Raw genomic sequence first — 19,900 nt, 5'->3', positions numbered from 1 at the left:
AAGCCTGTAACAATATAACATAAAAATAAGTATATTTCATTGATCCCCAGGGGAAAATCAAGTTGAGTTACAATTGCTGTTTCAAGAGAGAATAAAGAATATGAAATAACTTATACTGTAAAGATAAAAAATAAAGATGAATGTACACTGCAACACACACACACACACACACACACACTATAACATGACAGTCGTGTGTTGTATAATATAATATAATACAATACAATACAATATGTCCTTATACCTTATACTATATAAACAAATGTGTAAGGATAACTTACACTTGGCTTGGAGGATGTTGGTACTATGTTCATTGTGAACCCAGCAGCTTTGTCACACTTTTACATGAAGGTTGGAAAAACATGCCACAGACAGGTAAACATGCCACAGACAGGTACACACACACACACACACACACACACACACACACACACACACACACACCAGATCAAAAGATAGAAAAAGAAATACCCTCAGAGGAGCAGTGAATGGTTAGACCAGGTCAGCTCAGCTTATTCAGCCCCTGAGGCATTTCTCTTGAGCAGCTAAAGGATTTTTGAAGAATGTTATGTGCACTCTGTATTGGAATTAGATTAACCTTAAGATTTGCTCATTTCTGAATGATGCCATTGATGCCAATGATGTCTGGCCTAAAAACCATAGATCAAAGAGTCCAAAACACACCAAGTCACTTTTTGAGCAAGTTTGCTCTTCAGCAGGTATACAGTACTACACGCCTCTGGCTATATTGTGTCCCAATATGATACAAATAATGATTTCGATGTGGGATTGTATGCCTTTTCTTCTTTTATGATTTTGCCTTTCTGGCCTGAGCATGGTTGACACTGACAAAAATCTAATGGAACAAAAACTCCACCACATAGGGAACTCACAGCCATTAAGGTCAACTCTAATCCTGATTAAGCACAAAGTCTAAACACTTTTGATGTTCTCTTCCCAGCAAGGTCACTAAAAACAGCTCATCATGTGACTGAGTTTTTCACTGTGACCACCAAGCAGGAGTCACTCCAGCCAGACTCTGTCTGCCATCTCATCTTCTCTGACATTTGACATTTTCTGCTCCATTTCTACCTTCTTTAAACTGGTGCAGTGTCTCCATATCCTCGTTTTATAGGATGCTCAATTATGGAAATAACGAGAAGCGGGTGTTGAACATTATTAGATTCGCTGCTTGCAGACTATTCGCTTTGTCTTCCTGCTTGTCAAACCAGGTGTCACGGCTGGTCGCAAGTCAGGTAAATCTGCCATGTACACGTTTATCCCCACTTAATATGATCCTGTTGTTCCATGACACTAGTCCTCTCTGCGTATCTGTCACTCATTTGCTGAGAGCGTGCTGCATATGGAGTCATGCACACAAACAATAGGCTATAATATACATTTTAACCCCCAATAACATAACATAATTCACAGAGGCAAGGAGGCACTATATCAACTATGGAATAAAGTGAAACTAACTCAATTAATTCTCTGGGCAACAAATTGCAAACAAAATAGGTTTGTTGTGCTGCTGCTTGGTTGCTAAAGAACACCTGCAGCCACACCAGCCCTCTGTGGAAAAGGCTTCCCATGCCTGATTTAAGCACCAACATAGCCTACTAGATTAGGATAGCCTACTCTTTTAAGGCATTCAACTTCTATATTTTACTCGTTTACTACATCAAAGGAATCTTCAACTACACAATGAACCTTGAAACAACTCATTCAGTATTTAAACAAACAAATATCCGGAAGTGAAAAAAACTGGAGGCATTAAACTAGCCACTTTAAAAATGAAATGAGGTCCTTGACCATGGATGGAGGTGGTCTCTCCAGTGCTCTATCTGGTCTCTTCTCTCTGAAGCCTTAGGGCTGATGATATTCACCGAGGTGCTAGCCAGCTAGTCCTTTAGCCGAGTGAGTCCAAAGCATGCACGCCCTTTCGACATCAAAACACAGTATGAATTCACCAAAATGTCACCAACTGTAACTCAGGCTAATGTCCATACGACACCGTGAAGCACAATGAAGGCAATATTAACCTTGTCACGCCTGTAAATGGGGGAGCATACATCAGTCCGACTCCCCAAAAGTCCGACGGCTCATTTCTCCGACTACCCATTCTACAGTGTTAAGGTTAGGTTTAGGGTAAGGTTAAGGGTTAGGTTATCCGCTGCCTCAAGCCCTGAGAAAAAAATACTTAATTGACAGGGCACATTGTCAATTGTGCCCTGTCACATCCACCACCTTTTGTTCACATTTTGTTGATCTGCGTTCATCATTGTTCAGTTACCAAAATAAAGGACTGAACTGATATCTGGATCCAGTGTTTTAATGTGCACACCACATGGTTGTTCTGTGAGCCGGCACCACCACCCAGCATAGTTTTTTCATTGTCAATAAAGGTATCTATCTATCTATCTATCTATCTATCTATCTATCTATCTATCTATCTATCTATCTATCTATCTATCTATCTATCTATCTATCTATCTATCTATCTATCTATCTATCTATCTATCTATCTATCTATCTATCTATCTGTCTGTCTGTCTGTCTGTCTGTCTATCTATCTGTCTATCTGTCTGTCTGTCTAATTTGCCTCTACACCAATTGATAAGGTATTGGGAAGAAATATAATCATTCACCCTCTCTCTGCCTCCCCCTTTCCTGTCTCTACTATGTGCTATCAAATAAAGACAAAAAAGCCCCCCCCCCAAAAAAAAAAAAAAAAAAACTTTACAGTAAATAAATAAATAAATACATTGCAATGATTTAGACCTGACAATCGGCTAATTGAAGCTTACTATATTTACACCTATATTAGATAGATTACTTGAAACACTACTCAAGGGTTTATTACAAGTCTCTGTGGCTGGCCATTAGTGCACCCAAAGAAGAGGATATGATGAAACAAAGATGATTTACAGGGAAGGCACTTTTTTCGTTTCTGAACAGCAACAGTCTATTACTGTACTTTACTAAGAGGTGATAAATACTATAAAGCTGCCAGACAGCAAGGTCTATCATATCAAAACTTAATCTAGGGGTGTATAGGAATACAAAAATCACAACTAGAACTTGCCCTCCCAGGTGATACCGATATGTGAAATTTTGGGTCTTGGCCCAAGGACTAAATGGGTAGTCGGACAGACGTCATGCGCCCCTGTAAACGCTGTTAGTAGCTTTCCCCTCCGGTCTCTTACCAAGAGTCGTTCATGCAGGTGGCCATGCAGCAACTAGCCTACTACTGAACATGACACGTGAAAATAAAATACGCTGTCAGGTTTGATGTTGTATTCAATGTCGTGGTAATTTACAGAACTCCACATGTAGCTACACACCTGAAACTATCTACACTGCACCTTGTTTTTGATTTGCCTGAGTGGTCCAAAACTGGACGCCATTTAAAACCAATGCATGTGCTTCGGCCTGGTAGCTATAGTGTATTTTTTCATGGTAGCATTTCTGGTTTTATGTAGTATTTTGTAAATTTGAGACCTTCTTCTAACACTGTTGTGCTATATAGGCTATAGAGTGTTTTGAACAGACAGTGGCCCTAATAGCCTTCATATCTACTGAATGACCCTGACCTGCTAAGCTCTGAGCCCTGTGAGTGCAAAGAGCTACAGAGACACCATCTCTTAAGTGAAATTGAAGCTTATTCTGTGATAGAACAGAGTATAGGAAAGTGCTGATGCGTTGATAAGGCGGACTCCGCTAGAATATCATCAACTTTGTCATTCTTCACTCAGGCATTACTTATTAAGTGCACATGCTTTATTTTCCCATTCCAGGAATTGTTTTACTTTATTAGTAGCCTAAACCTAATCTGCCCCTCCTTACTATCTCTCCTTTCATCAGTTAACTTGTCCTATGTGTCCTGGTATCCCCCGTATCACCATGACAACCAGAAGAAGATGAGGCCATCTAGCTTTCTGCCATTGCATGTTGGTCACATTTTCACTGCTATCCAACTTTTATTTGGTGGGAATACTAAGACAACAACTCCTATATGCTTGCTCCAAATAAACCCCCTAAATTTACACTGAAGCCTATCAAGCAACTGTCTGATTCCCTGTTTCATCTTATCAGGTGATGGTTTGTCTCTGGGGTTTATATGCTGAATGAGCAGAATGGAAAAAAAATATATTTTGAACGGCTTGAAACTAAATCCCATGGTTCAGATGATAAGTCGGATCTGGGCAGCAATGAGGAGAGATGGGATTTTGATTAACCTGTTGTGGCGTGCAAGATCCTATAGTTAAGAAAAAAATGTTGAGAAAACTCCACAGTGGAGATTTCCAGAGGCAAAACACTGCAGGGTTGAGCAGGCAGAACCCTCTCTGCAGCAGTGTAGAGAGTGCAGAGATTAAAGCAGCTGGTTCTTTATTTATCAGCAGGTACGAGTGTTGCCGCGCGCCTGCACTGCTGTCAATCCATCAAGATTGTTGTCAACTTTTTCCTCTGGTGCTGGTGCTCAAACAGCAGTACAGCCACTAATGGAAACAGAAAATCAAACCATTAACTGAATTTAGTGATAGCAATTTAATTGCCTCTGGAACAACAAAAAGGTGGATTAATGAGAAGAACTGCTTCCACTGTAATAAGGTGTCCAATACAAAACAAACACAAAAAGCAGTTTAGTTGGGTGTAGAATACAGATCAGAACAGAGGGGAGAGGAGAACTACAAAGTTAAACTGCACCAATAAAAAGTTAGACTACCAACCCAGATCCTCGAGATGGACTGAGTTTAAAAGTCATTGTAACATTTTGATTACGTAAAATGATATTGTGACTACAGTATATGGGATGAATAAGGCCCTCTAGTATTTTCAAAGCAGTCAAAACTCTGTCTGCATCTCTGCACTAAACCTGATAGAGCTTGAGCTATACTCTGAAGAAGAAATACCAGTAGGTGTATCTGAATGTACCTTTGGCAGGGGTTGAACATTTATATAAACATGCTCTTTTTATTATTATTTGGATTTCGCATTGCTTGGCAGAGATTGAGATTGGTTTCTCTATTAAAATAGAGAAGTTATAAAAATTTCAAAACATCCAAGGGGTGTGAATGCTTTCTTCAGGCACTGCAGTTTGTGGTTAATTAAAATCACCACAGAGAAAGCCATGTAATATTCCAGGAGAGGACCATTGAAGACAGAGAAGCCCTCCTCTTCTCCTCCTTGATAGAATCATAAGAAATATTGTAATCGCACAAATTAATCAGCTTTTGCCATTTCCAACTGGCAATTAAATATCAACATTAAAGCACAGGCTTTGTTTCCAAATGTTTTTGGCTCTTACTCTCGTGGCCCATGGCCCAAAAATGTCTTTTTGCAAGACACTCTATTGTGTCACATGTGGACATAGATCACTGACAATGGTGTGACCACTGATGGACTTCCTCAGGTGAAGGAAAGCTCCTGTGTTATTACAATAAACTGTTTATAGTGAAAACAAAAACAGGCAAATGAATACCAACGGATCAAGTACAGTATACTTCTAAGTTGTATGTCCAAAAAATGAACATTATAAGCAATTAGTATTTAATTGTAAGGTAACAGTCATTATTTTATTTTTTTTACATTTCAAAGTATATTTTCTGGGCTTTTGCCTTTAATTGACAGGACAGGAAACGGGGAGGCAGAGAGAGGGGGAATGACATGCAGCAAAGGGCCACTGAGCTAAACAACGCCCCATTATTTAATTTTTTTGATAATTAATTTATTCATACATGCACACTTCAAATAACTCTATTTACTGTAAATACATAATCTATCTTATTATTGGAGACAGATGACAGCAAACACACAACTAACACTTGAGATGCTTTTTTTTTCTTTTTATTATGAGAGAAATGTGACTTTACATTGTTTCACCCAGGGGGTGACAATAAAACATAAATAAAACATTACAAAATGTTGCATTGAATCACAAATGAAACAATTCATTTTTTACATTTGTTTGTTTTTTATACAGAAATCATATTTACACATTTGCCCTTTTTTTTTTTTACATTGTGTAGAATACAACAGTTGTGTACCATTTTTATAGTACAAACATTTCCTTCGTTTCAAAGCAGAGGTATAAAAGCTCTCCTCTCTCTCCTGAGGAGATGCCAGGTTCTACTCTAGTGCATTTTATCATTAAGATTTAAGGCTACGCAGGGTTCACCTGATGGACACACTCGTCTCGTGGACAGGCCTATCATCATCGGGGAAAGGAGTTCATTTTCCTGACTCGCGTCGGCTGATTGTCCCTTACAAAGAGAGGTTTGTGGATCTGCCCAGTTGCACGCTTCAACTGTTAGACCTCTTTTTCTATATTAAAGCTTCTGCTGACTTGTTTCACTGAATAACCAATTACAATCTCTGACAACTTATTTGTTTCTGCAGTCGATTACAAATGCCGTGGGGAAACTGTCAAGTGTGAGAGCCCCCGCTCATCACATTATCTTTGTACAGTGGTTACCTGCTCAAAAAATATGCTAATTTTACACAGCAGGGAGAATATATATGGAAATAAAAAATAAAATAAAACAAATCAATTACAGAGTTTTGGTTGTTTTTGTAAAGGACGGAAATTATTTTGTCATAGGTGCAGTACTCCCTAGTGGTCAAAATATACTAAAGCAACTGAGGAAAAAAAAAGCCTATTCCTCTGTTTCTTTGACAGGATTAGGACAAAGACATAAACAAAAGACAAGAAGCAACTAATTGGCAGGTCCTTAAAGCCTCCTAGAAGACATACTATGATAAACCAGCCTGGACAGGAAGTTAAATCATCAACATAGATGGCGAGTTAACATCAAGCACTTAAACGTTAGACAAAAGAGGCAAAAATGAAGCAGATCAGTGATGCTGCTCTGTAATTCACTGGAAAAGCAAGGACCTCTTTCTTTTTTTTTAAAAATCTTCTCTTGCTTTTATTTCCTACCTGTCCAGCAGGTAGCTGTGTGGCCCACTATTGGGTTAGTGGGGAAACATAGGCAGATTAAACATGTCACCATGGGAACCTAAAAGCTACCAGCTCCTTTTTAATTGTGCAGATTAACAAAGTAGAACTGCAGCATCTTTTATATACTTGAACCAATTGTCTTATCTTGGATCATTGTTGCTTTTCATCAGCATCAAATAACATAATACGAAGATCTCCTTGTCTCATTTTTCATACTGAGAATAAAACACACACACACACACACACACACACACACACACACACATACACAAACACGCACGGACAGACAAACAGGAAAAAAATGCATCAATATATTAGGACCAAAGTGCTTAACAACACTGATGTGTGTTGATTAATTTGAAATGATCAGAAACTAGGCGAGACAGGTCTAGTCATTAAACAGAGAGACATAACATCATCTGTTTTTAGTTAATGTCCTTTCTCATCTTCTCTAACCAGCTGCTTTGTCCCTAAATTAACAGCCTCCATTTCCTAAAACCATCAGCTGCATGCGTCCACTGAGTCTATAATCAGAGGTAAAAGAGGGAGGTTGACAGAGAAAGCTGAACTATTTATCAGACAGAGGCCATTTGTATGCTACCTGCGGAGTCGTATGCAATTAAAAAAAAAAAAAAAAAAAGTAGGAAAACCCTGCTCGTCGGCACTCAGATGAAAGATGAGGGCTGCATAAAAGCCCATTGATAGGCAGATAAGCGAGGATCAAGCTAATATCCATCCAAGGCCCTAAAACACACTAAAGGATATGAATTCAGCCATTAGACACACAAAGATACATCTCAATCCTTTCATTACTGTTGAGTCTGGAAAAACAGACACACACATCTGACGAGTATCACTTCAAAATGGAGATATCCATAACTCAAATAAATTAAAACCTCAGCAAGGAGCGTGACAATTCCACTTTGCTTACTGGAGACAAAATTCAAACACATAACCACATCTGGTTTTCCAATTGTGAGTACAGGAATGTCCCATGTCCAGGTTTCTGTCAGTGCAAATTTGTGTGGAAACATTTTTGGAAAGAAAACACTGAAAATATTGATTAAGAAATGCACAAAGGGTGCAGCGTTTAGGCAGACTTTCTCTCTCCGTGGTTACAGTCCTCTATTATCAGTGAAGATGATGAGTTAGGTGTTTCAGTCCATGAAGCATGTTGACATTCATATCCACTTCCAAGAACATTTGGATATGTATGTGTGTATCTTTTTCTTTTCTTTTTTTTTTAAATGTGTGGTTAAAGCCACATGGAAGTGGCTCTGCTTCATTCTGTAATATGATTAGAACAGTGTGCTGGTGTGGGACTTAATACCAATATGGACAGTTGAAAAAAATAAGGGGGGTGGGTTGGGGCATGACAACATGTGAACACAGGAAGGCAGTCAGGCCCATAACGTACTTGATAGAGTTTTCACAGTGGCATTCACTGTGAAAAGTTTTCATTTTAATACAGAGCTTCCACAAATGTATATTTTACTTCAAAATTCTTCATAACGACTTCTTTGGAAAAGGAAACAGGGTTTTTAGGCAGAATACCCAAAGGCGCTCAGCTAATCCATGTTGCCTCTTTTACTCGAGTGTGCGTGTGCCTACTTGAACATGATAACAGAATCTCTAGAATATTCTGCTCTCCAGAAACTAGAGGAAGTGGTGTTTGATCGTAACATACAAGAAAACACGCATTTTCGTTTTTTCTTGCATGCATTGTTAAACTGCTCGACGTTATGAAATGAACTAAGAAGATTTCAAAGGTGCCAAACAGCCTGGTAGCACACTGCAGTATTATGCGTTACTACTCAGCATAACATGTTTGTCTGGATGTCAGGATGATCTGACAGGTTGACGATGATGAGGAGGAGGGGGAAAGGGAGAGCCACTTCTCTCAGCAGAAGAAGATCTCTCCATCCAGAGGAGGCTCAGGGCGGTGCTGAGGGTCTGGAAGGGAGGAGAGGAGAGAGGAGTCACTCCTACTGTAAGACGGGAGTGATTGCATATTTGTTGGAACATTTATTCCCTGGGGATGTTTAGGGAGCCGTGTCACCCTGCTTCATATCGATTAGGCTCTTACCACAGTGCACTGTGCTGTCACTGAAATCCATTAAAGAATTGACAGAATGTGCCTCAGTGAGCACCTCAATGTGCTGCACTCGCTGCTCACGCCACAGCCATCAGCTCACATCCAGACATGTATCAATCCGACTGGCAGCTTGTATTTATCATCACAGAGAATAGTTAACAATGAATGGGTTATTACTCCAAAAGAGGACAATAGAGAGTTTTTACTTTTAGTTGTTGCCCCAGAGGCTCTTCATGTTACCTCTAACTACAGTTACATACATTCCACTATAATCGATATCATGTAGATATTTCATGGTAAACCATCCTTGTCAGGGACCCGTGGTAAGAGTCAGTTTATCCTGCAATCCGGTCAGTAGTTAACGTGTTGACAGGTTCTAACCTGCTCGGGTTACCATGGTGATCTACCCCAGTTTAAAGTGAGGCAACTCTGTGACGCCAGAAAACCTGGGTTTTACCCACAGATAGTGGCTAACTCAAACATCTCTGTGTGGCCCCAGGTAACAGTGCAGCAGAGGTGACTGTGGTAAGAGTCTCTATGAGATAAAGGAGACAGGACATGAAGCAGCAGTGTGATGCAAGCTGACACTCAGAAGCTACGTTTCTTTAAAATGTGACAAACTGAACAGACTATAATGTTATTATTACTACACTGTTGAAGATGAGGGTCAGTGTCATTTGATAACACATGTTTGTTTCTTTTTAGAGAATAAAATTAGACTTATATACAGATGGCTTAATGAAAATGTAATAGTGATTTTATAGGTTCTGTCATTGGCAGAAAAAAGAAAAACTGCAAACATCTGTTCTTATAAGTGAATCCATATGCGAAACAGTTGTAGTGTATGAGCCATTGTGTTTGGATGTTGCTTTAACAGCTTAGCTTTTAATTGTTATGTGCATTACATTTATTAGTCGACATGTATATTGAGTCTTTTTGTCGAATTAGAAATATTGAATCTACAGTATTAATTACTATTACTAAAAGGAAAATGGAATATAACAGGCAGATTAAACATGCAAAACTTTTATAGGTAGTATTTCCATAACAACACAGGTAAATTACTTATTCAATTTTGGGCTTGTGCCAGTCATCAAAGTCAAAGCCATCACCCACTTTTTGGCTGCCAATTTCCTCCTCCACTGACAACTAGAAATCATGTGTCCTTGACAAAAACACTGAGCTCTGGCTCAATGTAAGACACTGCATGATTAAACTAAATGTAAATATCTCACCCTTTCATTCTTTACCTGCTGTCTGTGCACTCCCTCCTTTGCCCTTCTTCTTCTTCTTCTCCTTCCCCTCTTTGCTCTTGCTCTTGGCCAGCTGCAGCAGGCTCTTTGAGATCTGGCTGTTGGAGTCGCTGCCTTTGAGGTTGGCGTTAGTGGAGGATGAGGTGAAGGGATTGAGGCCTTTTCCTTTGGGCTTTGACTGCTGGGGCAGCAGCCTGGGCAGGGAGGCATGGGAGGAGGAGGAGAGCTCCATTGGGTCCAGCTCCAGAGACTGGGAGCTGCCAGGGAACTGGGATTCATCAGACGTCGTCGAGGGAGTCCTCTGGTAAGTAAAGGAAGTCAGTTAGACAGGTGAACAGCTGTTGTCTACATCTGTGAATGAATATGTAGGAAAAGGTGCAGGTTTGTATGTTTTGCAAATTAACGCTGAATAAAACATGTGCATAAGTGTTTACAGAAAACATTTTAAGAGTGGGAAATGAGAGAAAATGTTTGGAAAGAGACCAAACTGTTGTGATGATCAATAAATTGTGAAGCTGAGCAGCATTTTTTTCCAAGGCATAAAAACCTGGAAACATAACCCTGATGCTTGGATAGCTGGTGTGCTCGGTAATTGAATGTCAAGAGCACTTTTAAATTCACTTTCAAGAGGACCTGGGTTCAAGCCTCCTGTATATAAGTATCTATAAACATCAACTCCGCTCAAGTGTCATCAAGTGAAACACTGCACCCCTCCCAGCTCGGTGAGTGTGTTCCCCTGCAGCCGAGGGGGCAACAGAAGAGGCAGTTTTGCTGCAGGGAGCAACAGATGATGTTTTTATTATTGTTGTTATGATTTTTTAAATGTGCCTGCTCACCTCAGCCAGACGAAGCTCCTCCATCTTGTCAAGCTGCCGCTGCACAGCCTCTCTGTCTCTCTCCAGCTTCCTCTGGGCGTCTCTCAGTCTCTCCAGGTCTTTCTGGTACTCCTCCTTCTTACTCTGCAGCTCCTGCTTCTCCCACTCCAGCTCCTTATGCTGCTTCAGCACATCCTCCTCCTGCAGTGGTTGGGAGGTGGATGGGTGGATTTATAGAAATAGTACAGGACCAAGGCACATCATGGTTACAGACGGTGAAAAATACTTTATATCTGCGTATAGGAACAGTCTGCAGGCCCTGAATCACCTTTCAAAATAAAACATCGTCCAAGTGCAGTGACTGATTGTGATTAATTGCAGTGATTTCTCCACGATGATGCAAATGGGAATAAAGATGTGCTATGTCTACAGGTGTCTGTTTAAAAAAATGTAATTTTATTCATTGAATGTTCTGTCATACTGTAAATGTTGCTGCACAAGATAAGTGCATAAACTTTGACAAAACGTATGTCATTCACTTGTAAGTTTAATCATCAACAGTAAGCTACAGGAACACTGTGAGGCCTATATTAGTCCACATGCTCAGCACAGCTTTGATTACTGTCAATGTTGATGGAAAATAATATTTTTTTTCTTCTTCTTTTGTTTTCTCTGAATTTCTACTGAGTACAGCATTTTGTTTTTACAGGTGAGAATTTAGCAAGTGAGTTCAAATGAGCAAGATGATATTCACAGTAAAACCAAAAAATGTTGTTTTTCAGCCAATCACAAGTCACATGCGTCTCTAGCACCTGAGTAAGTATGCCAGCTCACGCTTAATGTAAGTCGACTCCTCAGTTTTAATAACATGAAGTTGATTATTGCTTTGTTTTTTGTTTTTTAGAATCAGCCTGATAGTACTAGAGAGGACTGCAGGAAATCACGAGAACCCGGCACAAGTCTACAGTGTTATTCATCAGGTAAACTGCAATATGAAGCAAGTTATTGCAAATATTACAGTACAACTTCAGAGAAACATGGAACAATGCACAGAGTGAGTGGAAAATGATGCATAGCTACCTGCATGTTCACCAGCATCTCTCTCTCAGTCAGATGATGTTCCCTGAGCTCCCAATCCTTCTCCCTCCTCCTCTTCTCCTCAGCGTGAGCTGCCTGTTGTCTCTGCAGGGATGTCAGCTCCTGCCGCTGCTTCTCTAGGCTGCGCTGCTTCTCCTGCTCAATCAGGGAGTTGGGCCTTGAGGACGGCCGCGATAAAGATGTGCATGAGGAGGAGCGCTCGCTCAGGGCCTGCCGCTGGTCCTCTATGAAACTGTCCTGCTGGACCACCACCGCCTAGATAAGACAGGAGAACATTCACACCCCACAGAGATTAGGTCAAAACCATCCCTCCTGCTATTGTTTGGTGTTTGGCTCAATCCTCTCAAGATATTATCATTATTATTATTATTGTTTTATCTTTCTTCTGTCTACTGTATATAGCTCTGCTCACGTTGCACCACACTGTGTCTAAAATCTAAGCAAAGTTTTCAAACTGACACTGACAGCAGAAAGCTGCACAGAGTTGCATCATGTTAGGACTGATCTGGAGCACATGAGTATATTATACGCAAATTGAGTTACCTGCAGAGTGTTGAGCAGGAGATGCAGATTGGAGACACTGTGGAGGACCTGCTGTTGGGAAAAGAGAAACCACTGAGTATCATTTAACCTCAAAACATCAGCTCTGTTCTCCTTGTGAGATGAGAGGAAAAATCCTGCAAGGAGAAAAGTGTCTGTGATGTTGCCTCAGCTTATCGCTGCACTAGACTCATTGCTTGTTAAAATATGACATGAATAATAGCAACGTTACATTTTATTAAGTGCTGGCAGTGGATTTCATGTGATATGAATCTAGCGGTGCAAGACTAAGCTAGCGTCAAACACTAAAACTTTACAGTTTACGTCAATGTGACCTTTTCTCAATTAAATACTGAGAAAGGGATAAGGCCACTGAACTTTCAGCCACCACCCGTGTTTACTAAGACACACAATGTTCCAATTACCATTCACTGGGAACTGAACAAAACAATATTTATGAAACAGCCCATTTGCAGAAAGAAGAAAAAAAACTGAGAAATAATGTATCTGATTCTGCTGTTCAGGCGTCTTTTTAGGTCAATATTTTACAATATTGAATATAGTATTCGATCAAACAGCTTACCGAAACTCTGCCTGACTTAGAATAGACTAGAATAGAATAGAAAAACTTTATTGCCTGTTCTCAGAAAATCGTTTCAATTGATTCTTGTTTATTTTCAATGCCAAAATACTTGAATTATGTGTTGTGTACTTTTCTGGTACTTTTTGTGAATTTGATTTATTGAAACTGTTACCAAAGACACACTGTTGCGTACTGTGTGAAATTAAATGTTGACTCATTTCACATAATAAATTTTTCAACTTTGCCATCTTAGCATATAATGCAAACCATACATTTTATATAACTGTAGGCGTTATGGATAACCTTTCAGAAGAAATTTGATGAATTAATGTGGTTAGTCTGCTATACTTTCTCATCTCGCTGAGTTCTACTGGTATCTCACTTGTACTGCTTGGGAAGCTTGCTCTGTTCTCATGCATAATTCATTTTCATCTCTTTCTTTTCCATTAAAACTCTCTCTCATAGACATGCTTTTGTTAAATGACTCTTTCCTTTTACAGTTTGCTGCCCATGTGTGCTTGCTATCTGTCTGAGTGCATTTTGTTTGTTTGTTTTTTAGATTCCTTCTCATGTATTTTGAATAATGATACTAACATCTAATACTTCTAACACAAACATCTACAATAAAGCAAATATGGTTCTTTGAGATACTGCATTTACTGATGTTGATGACAATGATGTTGACACAGAGTTTTGACTGTTACCATGTAAACAGTGGCTCTCATTTAATTAGAGACAGGAAGTCAGAGTTACCTCACTGTTCCTCTTCAGCAGCAGCAGCAGGTTGGCGTTTCCTCCCTGCAAATAAACACAAACACACACTGAGTACAGTCTGAGCCCATATACACACATCTGCTGGTGGGTTGCATCATGTGTACAGTATGCCACTGTATGTGAGAGTGAATACAGTAGAGTATGAATATGAATGTGATTAGAGCTGCACATGTGGGTGTGCTGCAAAGATCTAATTGTATCAGGCTGTGATGCAGTAATCCAGCAGTAGCTACTTCAGCTGTTGTGTTTAACATCTCCAAAAATGTAATCACCATTTTCAAAGAAAACCATAATCTAATGTGAGTATAATAGAAAATGCTTGAATTAGCTCTATGTTGTATCTTTTATGATGATTCTGACTTCTGCTCCAACTCCCCTTATTACTCCTGAACTCTTTTTGAACTTCTGCTCCATGCTCAGGCTAGAAAAAAAAGCACTTCTCTTTCATTCAGATACAGTACCAGCGTTAACAAGGAATGGCTTTGTGTGTTTTTGACCAGAGACTGGAATTGCACACTACAGTAACTTGGTCTACTAAAACATTCAAGAAACAATTATGTGCTTGATACATGCAGGATAAATGACTGCAAAGGCCAGCATCCAGCGCAGGACTCCAATAGCAACACCTAAAGGCAGCCCATTCATTTCAATCCACTATTGAATTCTTACGCAACTGATGGTCGCCATTAGCAACAGGACCTGGCAGGATAAGTCAAGAGGCTAATTCACTAGAGGGAGAGAAGCAGCTAAATTTATCTTAATGGTATTGTTAATGTTTGAGGACAAATGCACCCCCACACATGGCCTCGAGTTCTCATTGAGGCGTGGGGGTGTAGCAGCTCAACATTCGAGAATAATTTGCTGTTGGGATACTGACCTTCTTTAAAACACTGTCAGACTCCGTCCTGCGCAAATCTCCCACTGTATCCTCACCCTCCTCTTTGTCTCCACCTGACACAAAGGGGAAGACAGCGGAAAAATCAACATTCACACATAAACAGGTTCACAGCAAAAGAACATAAGAGCAGTGCCACAGTAAATATTTACATACATGACACCAGGTCTGTAAGATCTATGTAATAAACGCACTCACATATTAGAAGTAACACAAAAATATAATAACCTTCAGACATGAGGATGAGAATCTACCAACAGGTGTCCAGTGCAATAGAATTACATTTGCATAATAAAGACTAATCAATACCTAAAACAGATTTGATATTATAGGCTTAAAATTTAAATAACATGAGAGACTGGTGAAAATTATTGTGGAAAGTTTATTTGAAGCAAAACTAATTTTGGGTGAAGGATGGTAAACTATGGATTATAACAAGTGAGATAGTGATTCATGAAGAGGTAAAAGAGCTGCAGCCTCAACGGTCACTCCGAGGCCAGTGATGATACACATGGAGAAACAGCAATCACAATGTCAGGTTAAACTGAAAATCTTAATTGATTAAGTTGTGTAGTGTTAAGTGCAACCGTGCACTTTTTGGACAAGCTGGTACAGATATGGTACAGATAATATTTGCTGTCTCCTTCTTATTGAAAGCATTTGAAGATTTAAGATTATCCTATTTATGTTCACACATTAAACCTACAAATAAGTTGGTTTAGCTATTCAGGTACAGTAGTAGACAGGGGACTGACAGTGATTTTTTGTATAAACTAGATCCATAATGTCATAGACAGATGTTGTGCCCATTAACCTGCTGATGTCATGATGTTTTTAAGGTCACAACCAGCTTGTTCGTTGCTAAGCTAGTAAAATAGGTCTTGAGCTCCTCTGAGTTGCTAATGCACATGATGAAAAACTGCTGACCCACATTTTTGTATTGTTTGTGTTGATCTTACATGGTATGATACCTCATCTGGAAATCATGCTTAACCCGTTTCTGTATTCATTTAATTATCATAATACTATTATTTGCATTTTGTTTTCCTGTGCTGTTGCATTTCCTTCTCATCCCACTCATCAAATTCCTCACTGTGCTACTAAGCCCTCCTTTGATCTGAAACACTAATATAGTTGAGTGTATTCTTACATATCTCAAAATCCATATATGCACATATCATTCCTTGTTTATTATACCTGGATTATATCCAGTGTCCATATTTGTTACTGTGTCTGCTTCCTGAGCATAATAATGGGCAAAATGTAGTTTTTAAATGTGTCATGCTGAAAAACCACATTCACATTTACTATACATCAGTTTTACTGATGAAGTGTGGACCTCTCCTGGCTCAGTCACTGCCACGCTGTCAGCAGAGTCCCACTATGAGCTTGCAAGCCACCAGTTCAGAGGTATGGCCCCGGGCTGTGTCTCCCATAGGAAACTTCAGCTCTACTGTCCAAGCCTCTGTCTAAAATGTTTTATCTAACCACACTGAACAGGGGAATTGTGGGAAGTGCCGGGTGTGGTGCTTGCTGTTATGTGACTGCTAAAAATCAGTTTTTAGGATGAAAGTGAGATATTTTACTTTTCCTACAGTGCTGGGTTTTCAGCAGTGTCAGTACACATCTACAGTCCAGTCACTGAGTGGATGCAGTTATCTGAACCAGCAGGTGGGTTCACTCTGTCTGACTGTGACAGGCTTCAAACATGTAGACCGGCTGACCATTAGGTCTGACCGTGCTCTCCGAGTAAAAAAACAGAACATCAGCCCAGACTTACTCTTGTTGCTGTGCATCTGGTGACTGTCGAAGCCTCCGAACGTCTCAGCCCGACGGGGCAAACACACCGGCCCCACGCCTCCTTCCTCTTGGACACTGGCCATGGCCCCGCCCAGGCTGCCATTCACCAGCGCCTGTAACGTCTCCACTGTCACACACACACACACACACACACACACACACCAATGTGCAGGTCAGTAAGTGAATTATCCTGGCTAACTGTGTTACAGTTCGGCTCTGCTCTCATGAATCCTACCAGGCACTCAACCTGGTACAGGCTCCAGTTGCTAAGCAACTATTGACAATCTGTTTGAACCAGAGAGCTATTTTACTAAAAGTTTAAACATCTTTTCCATCGAAGATTATATAAACTCTGGACACATACATATACGTATGTCGGTGATTGTGGGCTCACAGTAAACACAATAACCAGAAGAGGCAGAATAAATAATATTACTGCTGCAAATTCACATATCAAATAAGTATGACCACTGCTCCAGGCTCTGGAAGAACAAGATGACAAATACATTCTGTAATAGTGTAGCTAAACCTTTCCAAATCATTACAGAAGTTCCCCTTCATACATCTTTCCTGCTTTAAAGCTGCAGACAATTTATCTTTAAATGTCACACAGTCACCAAACCTGAAACACACCATTTCTGCAGCAGTAATTAGAAATCAGTTGAAGAGGGAGCTGCATTTGTGTGCACTTTCTCAATCTGTACAACTCCCAGCTTTGATAGATCCAGTGGCTCAGCTCTTTCAGGCGGAAACAGTACAAACTGTTTAAATTCAGTAAGCGTGCATTGCTCAAGATGTTAATTTATAAAGTAAAAGACACATCCAATATACAAAATAATCCAGTATGATAACACAGTACTGTACTGCAAATGACAATCAATCACAGTTCTATTTTTTCTGCGTCTTCTCCATCGATAATAATGTTTCTGCACTGATGAGAATTTAAACGAGTCAGTCTACTGGATAAAAGTCTTATTTTTGTCAAACTGCATTAAAAACAAGTGAAATAAGGTTTTATGATTTAACAAGATGAAGTACTTTCTGAATACTTTCTGACACACTTGTTAGACTTGGTATTTCTTCAGGCCAACTAACTTAAATTTGAGGTCAGGTTCACGTGCAGAGAATACAGTGTGCCTCTCTGTCTCCCTCACTCTGTCAACAATGCTGCAGGAAAACCCTAAAAAAAAAACTAAAGCTAAAACCTCTGTAATAATAGGAAATTTCACAGAATTGTGATCTGTGGCTGACGCTAGCTTTTAAATAATGAGCTTTTTCATAGCAGACAATTTGCACTTGACTTGTAATAACAAACAAAACGTGAGTGTAAGTAATGACACAACTGATGGCTTGGTTCAGTTTTGCTTCTCCAGTGGCGAGGTCTTGTGATTGTGCACCCTGGCTCACTAACTTAGCTTAACAGGACACTTGACATGGAACAGAGCCTTTGTTAATGTTATGTGGTATGTTACAAGTGTGTTTCCTACAGTACCATGATAAGTATAAAATGTCTTATGGAAAAAATGTCTATTATGCAACAAAATAGCTAAATCTGCTGTTTTTAGGTTGACACGTGATAGATTATATAACTGATCCTTGATAAGAATGTTACTGATCTTAGGTTTGCTGCATAGTTGCTGTCAGCTCGCCTGCTGGTCTTTCAAGCTGTGTTCCTCTCAGGGACCACCACCCAGGTAATGGCAGATGAGGTAAAGCAACAGAGGGAGAAGTCAGATGTTATTTTTGAGTGGGGCGAAGGCTTTCAAATCATGGTGAGGGAACGACCACTGTTTGAAAGGTTCTGCCCTAAGTGTGATAACTGACAGCCCCCTGCTTTAGGTTAATAGTCAGAGCAATTAATCTTAGTGTTGCCTAACACTGTTACTGTTAACTTACTGTTGGTGGATTTCACACTTCCATGTAAGAATGTAAACAAAACCACATCAGGTAGCACTTCCATCTGCCGGCAACATGTCTAAAGCCGGGGTGGGCACTTTATACAAAACATGGGTGGTTTCCTCATGTGCTGAAGCGACATAATGACTAACAGCTCTAATATTAATTTCTTCAAAATATGTGGATTGAAAAGACTGCTGCTGCTTTCTCTCTCTCTGTGTTCACTTCACTTCATTTTACCTCCATGCCACAAATTCTCGATAAACGATGCATCTGCAGGACATGTATATTATCAACACTCTATGTCTCGGTCTTACCTTCCAGCAGGGCATCATTCATGATGGTCGCCCCTCTGGGAGGCTCCAGGCTGCAGGTTGACCTGAAGAAGGGCTCGACCTGCTGGCAGGCCTCTTCTCCGGGGCTCAAGCCCTCCCACATCCCCCTGAAGAGCCGCACCTTCTCCTCCAGCAGAGACATGATCTCTGTGTCTTTCTGCCTTAACAAGTCTGACCAGCAGAGACAGACGGACAGAAAGGGTGAGTGAGGAGGACAGTAAGAAAACATTTTGTGAAAATAGGTGCAAATTTGACACAGTTTTCCGTCTCTCACCTCTCATCTCCTTGGCTTTAGTCTCCAATTGTCTCTTGTCATCTTCTGTCTCACTGGGAATACCTTCATCCTCATCCTTTTCCCTGTCCAGCCGAAAAATAAAATAGGAAAGTAAACATGGTGTATAATATCTTGAGCTTAAAATAGTACTGGAACAAAACTGACGTGAGTCATAATATTTATGTCTATGACAACACCAGGAGCCAGTGGTCAGATAAAGCAGCTGACAAGTCAGTTTTATTTACAACAGCAAAAAACTGAACAAAAATGAATTGCCCCAGGATTTTAATAACTATTATTGAATCAACTGTTGAAGTTTTTTGTCAGGTAAAGACGCGCCATTCACACTTAACAATTTACATACAGTACATACTGTATATATGTACGTATGTATTGTGTTTTTAGTGGAAGACTATCGGCACATCAGGGAAAACCTTCTCTCTCTTTTTTTTTTTTTTTTTAAATCTCATCTATTTCTGCCAATAGCTTGAGCTCAGTTTCGTATTTTGATGGAAGTCAGAGGTAGAGAGAGAGAAACAGAGTATTAAATCTCTCTCCTTCCCGCTGGCTGTAGTCAAATA

At 39.9% G+C, this 19,900-nt stretch overlaps 1 protein-coding gene across 17 annotated transcripts in view; it reads right to left on the bottom strand.

The window, feature by feature from the left end:
- Positions 1–5,963: 5,963 nt before the first annotated feature.
- The window catches only part of akap13a (A-kinase anchoring protein 13a), a 112,226-nt gene continuing 98,289 nt past the window's right edge, over positions 5,964–19,900 (bottom strand). For 11 of the 17 annotated variants that reach the window (XM_085766756.1, XM_085766810.1, XM_085766694.1 and 8 more), the window contains 10 exons: positions 19,320–19,402; positions 19,028–19,216; positions 16,795–16,941; positions 14,997–15,070; positions 14,099–14,143; positions 12,766–12,816; positions 12,205–12,477; positions 11,146–11,325; positions 10,307–10,610; positions 5,964–8,914 (listed from right to left, as the gene is read on the bottom strand). In XM_085766756.1, coding sequence (XP_085622882.1) covers positions 8,862–8,914; positions 10,307–10,610; positions 11,146–11,325; positions 12,205–12,477; positions 12,766–12,816; positions 14,099–14,143; positions 14,997–15,070; positions 16,795–16,941; positions 19,028–19,216; positions 19,320–19,402 — 1,399 coding nt within the window. In that variant the 3' untranslated portion in view covers positions 5,964–8,861. Of the gene's footprint in view, positions 8,915–10,291; positions 10,611–11,145; positions 11,326–12,204; positions 12,478–12,765; positions 12,817–14,098; positions 14,144–14,996; positions 15,071–16,794; positions 16,942–19,027; positions 19,217–19,319; positions 19,403–19,900 lie in introns of all 17 variants that reach the window. The other 6 variants (XM_085766711.1, XM_085766776.1, XM_085766738.1 and 3 more) reach the window with 2 other exon arrangements.

The sequence above is a fragment of the Trachurus japonicus genome, chromosome 3 (assembly GCF_045865225.1).
Source record: "Trachurus japonicus isolate A0001 chromosome 3, Traja_1.0".
Classification (NCBI taxonomy): Eukaryota; Metazoa; Chordata; class Actinopteri; order Carangiformes; family Carangidae; genus Trachurus; species Trachurus japonicus.
Note: the sequence above shows the minus strand (reverse complement) of the source record. Positions and strands in the feature narration are given on the sequence as shown.